Here is a 6,583-nt window from a genome sequence, read left to right on the forward strand (position 1 = left end):
TGTCCCTCTGAACTCTGGGTTTTCCTTTTTGTGGGGAGGGGGTAGGTAACAATGAGCCCGTGCCTGACAACACTCTTTGTCTTGCCTTTCTGACAAGTGAGCTTCGGGAGGTGGCAACGCAGAGCGGGGGGTTTCCTCTCCCCGAGGCATGTGCTCTGCCGCTCCCACTCCCTGCAACTGCCCGCTTTCGCCAGCGCTCCGGAGCGTCCCTCGGCGCATGCTCGGGCGGAGAAAGGGTTCCTCGCCTTCAGCCGCTTACCCCGAACCGCGACCCCCCCCCCCTGCTCCCCTCTCGCCAGACTTGGGCGGAGCCGCCTGTGGGCTGCCTGCGAGGTGAAGGGCGACTTTATAAGGAGGGCGGGTGGCGCCGGCTGCACTCGTTGGTTCGCGTGAGGGGCGAGCGGGAGCTGAGCTTGCTGAGACGCCGCCTGCCTGCCTGCGATGGAGCCCAGCATGGATGTGAGTGCAACGCGGGCAGGTTCAGGGCTGCCGCAGGCAAATGAAGGAAAGGCGGCCGACGGAAGGGCATATTTCCAACGGTGCCAATGGCTCCGGTCGTACACCCAACCCAAAGCTTCCCCCAGGAGCGATAGCAAGCCATGTGCGCCTTGTTTAGCAAGCGGCGTGCGGCACAGCGTGTGCCTTCCCCACGAGCGAGCCTGGGCTGCTTACAGGCGTTTGCACGCAGATCGTCTGGCAGCCCGGGACGAGCTTCCTTCGCTCCGGGGGACAACCGGTGACGCGCTCGCCTCCCTCCAAGACGCAGGAGGGCTGTGATAAAAGTGCTGCTGTAATATAGTATATAGATAGATGTAGTCTATATAGGAGCGGATCTGGGCTGCACCTTAGAATAATAGTGCGGGGAGGGGTGTCGCTTGCGCGCTGGATGTGAGCTTGCGCTGGGAGAGCCTGACTTGGAGTAAAGTCGCCCAACTTTAGGCTGCGGAGCGTTGCGTGGGCTGAAGGTCTGAGTTGTGGGCCGGTCCCGATCCGAAACGGATTTCTTTGGAGGGAAAGGGTCTGAGGAAATCCGTCTGAGTTTGGTTTGTGGGGGGTGGGGGGTGGAGAGCGCTTGTAAGCCGCGAATGGAGCGCACGCACAGAGGTCCGCTTCGCGCTTCTGCTTGCAGATTGGGGGGGGGGGTGCGTTTTGCTGGCCGGGATTGCTCTGTTGACACGCTTGTGCTTGCCGTGCGCGGTTTGCAGAGATGCAACTGGTTGGCCCCTTTCGTCGGGAAATGCTGTGAGATGCCGGGCTGGACGTCTGGCAGGGTTGATCGCATAGTTCTCCCACGCTGGGTTTGTGGGTCTGATGTGCCGGTTTAAATTTAAGGAGGGTGAAGACTGTTGGTGAGAAAAGTTAGAAAGTGAACCGTTTAAGCACTCCTCAGTTCTCCACCCCGTAAGTATCTGCAAACATGGGACCTGTTGCTTCCCAGCATGGCTAGAAAACCAGACCCCTAGTTGGAGAACTCCTTGGAGCCAAGAGGAATTGGCCTTCCGGCTGCCAGGCAACAGGGCTTCCTTCCCAAGTGGGATGGATTGGTGGATTGGTTTTCTTTGGCTGGGATATGGAGCACATTGGATGGCAGCCTTTCCATACTGGAATGACATCTGCAGGGTGGCTTGGTCTAAACTTCAGGAAGAGGAGTCCCTGGCATGAGCATTGGGTAACCTAACAAAAACCTTGCCTTTCAACGTCAGGCCTTGTGCCACTTCGTGTGCTGCCTGGGTGTCAAACTGGTTCAGATTGGTACAGTGGACCTTTGCTGTGATCTAGCAAGGCAGTTTTGAATGTTTCTCTAGATTGAATCGGTCTGCACCGCCCCTTGGGAGTGCCGTTAACAAAGAGAAAATCTCGGGTCCCCAAGGGGACGGCCAGATGGCCACTCCCTCTGTGGAGGCTCCACTGCTTGCATGTTCAAACGGCTGGCGGTTTCCTGAGTTTGTTTCTCTCCTTCCACTTCTTTCTTCCTTTTGCTGTTGGCGGGCACGGTTGAACAAGCTGGTTTCCCTCCTCCTTGTGAGGAGTCCCAAGCAAGAGCAATCTGCAGACGTCTCTACTCACGGAGGTTTCCTCTTTTTGCCAGTCAGCCAAAACAGCTTGGATGGGGTCCTGCTGATCTCTGGTGAAGTGCTTTGGGTGCCTAGTTAAAAGTTTAGTTTACTGTTTCTTTTCTTTACACGCCCTGCCACCTACCTAGATAGGCCTCCACTCTTTTAATCCTTCTCACAAAGGTGTAGTGAGCATGGCTATAGTCAGGGCTCCCACTTGAAGCATCACTGCCTGGCGTTCATCAGTTCGTTCATCAGTTTGTTACCACCTGGATGTGTTAGAAACCACCTTTTGGTTTCCCAGTGTCCTGAAGAGAGGTTAGAGCTGTTGTTCAGTTTAAGGCCATGTCAGACTTTCCTTCACAGATTGCACTTTCGTCTAGTGACGCCCACAGAAACCACAAATGGATTGCCAGGCTGCTTTCACAACCTATGCATAAGTGTACTAGAGAGCAGCAGTGGGCCAAGTGAATGCACATCAGTGGTCACGGAGGACCGACTGGCCTCAGTTTTTGCCTTGCGTGAAGCACAATCTGTGTAAGAAAGTCCTTCCGTCCAAAACATCTTTTAGAACTCTTAAAGGGCAAAAATCAAACTTATCAGCACTTTTCATTCCTTGTCACTATTGCCCTCCAGTATTTTGGGATAGCCCACTTTCTTTCCTAGTTTGTAGCCCAGCCGCTATTGTTACGGTTTTGTGACTGCAGGATTAGAAATTAAGCAGAGAACCAACTGTAGTTGGTATAATGGCAATGGTTTGTCTCCTAATGGGGACTAATTTCCAGCACTCTCATTGGCTTAAAGAAGCGAGCAAAAAGTAATCTAAATTTGGACTCCTCAAATTTTATATCAGCAGAACAACCTTTGAGATGAACACTTTTGATTGCTATTCCCTTACAGCTAGAGCAACAGGATATAAAAGTAATTAACTTGACAAAGAGTCCTTTTGGAACTTGAGCCTCATCAAATAGCATATGTATTACATTTTCTAAGCCTACTGTTTCTTCCTCCAAGAAGCTCATAGATGACTGTTTCCCATTCTGCCTTCACAGTAAACAAGGCAGCAGGAGAGTGGGGCTCAAGATTGCCCCATGTGCCTCATGGCCTTCAGACTTGGTCTCTCCAAGCCAGTGGTTCCTAAACGTTCTGACCACAAGCCCTGGACTCTTTCTCGGTCGTCTTCTGACTGTTTTCTTTTGTTCTTCTATTCCAGATGTCTTCTGAATTCCTGATCATTCTGTCAGAGAACAGTACTGATGAGCCAGGGTCCGGAGATGAAGGGGACTACCAAGAGGTGTGCTGGGAGCAAAACAACAATGCAGATTTCAACCGGATTTTCTTGCCAACAGTTTTCTCCATCATTTTTTTGCTGGGAATCATTGGCAATGGCTTGGTCATTGTTGTCATGGGCTACCAGAAGAAGCTCAGGAGCATGACTGACAAATACAGGCTACACCTCTCCGTGGCTGACCTTCTGTTTGTCCTCACTTTGCCTTTCTGGTCTGTGGATGCTGTCATCAGCTGGTACTTCGGGAACTTCTTGTGCAAAGTGGTCCATATCATCTACACCGTCAACCTGTATAGCAGTGTCTTGATCCTAGCCTTCATAAGCTTAGACCGCTACCTGGCAATTGTGCATGCTACCAACAGCCAGAGACCTCGGAAGTTGCTGGCGGAGAAAATCATTTACGTAGGTGTTTGGCTACCAGCTGTGCTTTTGACTGTGCCTGATATGATCTTTGCATCTACCAGTGATGACAGTGGGAAATATGTGTGTCAGCGATTTTACCCTCATAACGACTGGCTGATTTCTTTCAGATTTCAACACATTTTAGTCGGGCTGGTCCTGCCTGGCCTTATAATACTGACCTGCTACTGCATTATCATTTCTAAGCTGTCGCATTCTAAAGGCCACCAGAAACGCAAAGCTCTGAAGACCACAGTCATCCTTATCCTCGCCTTCTTTGCCTGCTGGTTACCTTACTACATTGGCATCAGCATAGATACCTTTATCTTGCTTGGAGTCATCAAGAACGGCTGTCACTTTGAGACAGTGGTGAACAAATGGATCTCTGTCACGGAAGCCCTAGCGTTTTTCCACTGTTGCCTGAATCCCATCCTTTATGCGTTTCTGGGTGCGAAATTCAAGACATCGGCCCAGAATGCTTTGACCTCCGTCAGCAGAGGGTCAAGCTTGAAAATCCTTTCGAAAGGCAAACGGGGACATTCTTCGGTTTCAACGGAGTCCGAGTCTTCCAGTTTCCATTCCAGCTAACAGTGTTTTTCTCCGACCCTCTGTAAAGTTTTGGGACTCTCTTGTTATCCATTTGGCAAGATTTTGGAGGAGGAGAAACCCCTCTCAAGGTCATGTACAAGTTCGTTCCCAGTTGGAATTGCATATATTTGGTTATAATGTTTTGTTGGACTTAATGGGTGTATTTATAAAAACAAAATGGACGTGTCGACCAGAGAGAGTGTCTAGGCTGGACCTGTGAATAAGTGAGTAGATGAGAAAGTTTTGCTGCTGCTTCGTCAAGCAGTAAAGATGTTGGAACAAAGAAACTTTCAGAGCGCAGCATAGCTGATGTTCCCGAGTACTTTGCAAATGAAGCATTTCCAATATACCCGTCTGAAAGAAGGCTTCGTCTCTCTGGGTGTTTAGGACTCCGTCCTATGTTGCATAAGCTAGTTGAAGTTCATTGTATTCAATGGATACAACCCACATCCTGCAGTGGCAAAAACACATCAGATTGAATGCCGCTGGCTGGCACCCAGTGGCACTTACAACCAAAGTCTCTTCTGTCGGTGGTTTTTCAATAACAAACTGGCCTGTAAGCCTCTGCCTTGTAAAATTGTAAATAAAAGCATGTGATTAAATATAGTTGGTCTTTTGTGCTTTATCGTGCTTTCTTTGTTTTTATCTTGGGTTGCAATTGCTCAGTAAGTTCACAGAAGTTACTTCTATTTGTAATCCAGTAGCAGCCACAAGCTGAGGATTTGGGGACCCTCTAGGTTGCAGAACAGGAGGCTGTAGCAATCAGGGAACCCTTAAGGCGTTGCTCACCCTCTTGTCTGAGTAGACCCTGAATTCACACAGCTCTCTCTGCTTGCCCCGGAGTGGGAGGAGGAGAAGGAGGATTCCTGTGGAGTTACCCATCTTGCTTCAGCATCCCATAGTGTGCGGTGTACTGTCTGGAGTGTCACCTAGCCCCAACAATGGTAGGGGAGGTAGGACTGCTGGGATACCAATAGGACTTGTTTCAGTGAATTTCTTCCATGGATGGAAACAAAAGTCCCAGTCATAGAACCATAGAGTTGGAAGGAGCCATATAGGCCATCTTGTCCGATCCCCTACTCAACACAGGATCAGCCTAAAACATCCAGGATAAGTAAGTGCTTGAAGACTGCAAGTGAGGGGAGCTTACCACTTCCTTAGGACACTGATACCACTGCTGAATAACTGTGACTGATTCCCCCCCCCCCCCGTTATCTAGCCAGTACCGTTCTTCGTGCAGTTTGATGCTATTGCTGCAGGTCCTATCCTCTGCTGCCAACAGGAACTGTACCCTGCCCTCCTCCAAGTGACAACCAGGGCCGGATTTACATGAAAAGAGGCCCTAGGCTATTCCACTTATGTGGCCCTTTCACCTCCCATTTTTAAGTTTGTAAATTACATGAGAGATAATAAAATACATCATTACTGTGATATATATCAATATGTTAAATGAAACATGTTGTGATTGGTACTAACCTTTATAAAAAATGTGGAATATAGGCCCCTCTTGATCTTGAGGCCCTAGGCTGAAACCTAGTTAGCCTATAGGAAAATCTGGCCCTGGTGACAACCTTTCAAATACTTAAAAGGCAGCAATCCTGTCCCCTCTCAACCTCCTGCTCTCTAGGTTAAACGTTCCCAAGTCCTTCAGCCTTTCCTCATAGATCCTTTTTGACAAGTTCAATCAGATGCTATGTTGTAAACACAAATGCCCACAGAAAATATATGAATGTATGTGCAGCTTTCCTCCCTGTGATAACAGTATCCCAGAAAAAATAAAACTGGTTCAGGAAAGCAGGTGCAGTTCATATACAAATGCTGGCAGGGGCTCATGGGAATTGTAGTCCATGGACATCTGGAGGACCACAGGTTGACTACCCCTGCACTACACTACAGAGTAGATGTATCCTAACTGCAAAATGTAGCCTCTGAAACAGCCCAGAGAAACGAGCACCCAAACAGAGGTTCATCTCCTGTGCTGATCAAACAGGTTGCTCTATATCATAGAGCTTTCATGGGGCTTTGCAGTGAAATCTTGCCCAAGAGAGTCTTGGAGGGGGTGCCCTGCATAATTAAATCGCTCCCTGCTTAGAAGGAGATGAAAGGCATGCTTTGCTGTTTGTGGAACTTTGCAACAGTATTGCACAACTGACCACTGCCTGTTTGCTCATCCCCTGTTACATCTCAGTTTTCTTCCACCCACCTCTTTTGAGTGGTCCAATAGAGAAAACTCGTGGAGCCCACAAAGCAGAAG

The 6,583-nt window shown here is 49.1% G+C and overlaps 1 protein-coding gene across 3 annotated transcripts; it reads left to right on the plus strand.

Moving 5' to 3' along the window:
• The first annotated feature begins 226 nt into the window (after window positions 1-226).
• On the plus strand, window positions 227-4,935 carry CXCR4 (C-X-C motif chemokine receptor 4). 3 transcript variants are annotated; one of them, XM_077320194.1, is made up of 2 exons: window positions 227-459; window positions 3,268-4,935. In XM_077320194.1, the coding sequence occupies exons 1-2, from the start codon at window positions 442-444 to the stop codon at window positions 4,327-4,329; spliced, it is 1,080 nt and encodes a 359-aa protein (XP_077176309.1). In that variant the 5' UTR covers window positions 227-441; the 3' UTR covers window positions 4,330-4,935. The 3 variants fall into 3 exon arrangements, with proteins under 3 accessions (XP_077176309.1, XP_077176310.1, XP_077176311.1); XM_077320195.1 differs by lacking the exon at window positions 227-459 and adding an exon at window positions 1,156-2,128; XM_077320196.1 differs by lacking the exon at window positions 227-459 and adding an exon at window positions 2,150-2,372.
• The last annotated feature ends 1,648 nt before the right edge of the window (window positions 4,936-6,583 follow it).

The sequence above is a fragment of the Paroedura picta genome, chromosome 2, assembly GCF_049243985.1.
Source record: "Paroedura picta isolate Pp20150507F chromosome 2, Ppicta_v3.0, whole genome shotgun sequence".
In the NCBI taxonomy this organism is placed as follows: domain Eukaryota; kingdom Metazoa; phylum Chordata; class Lepidosauria; order Squamata; family Gekkonidae; genus Paroedura; species Paroedura picta.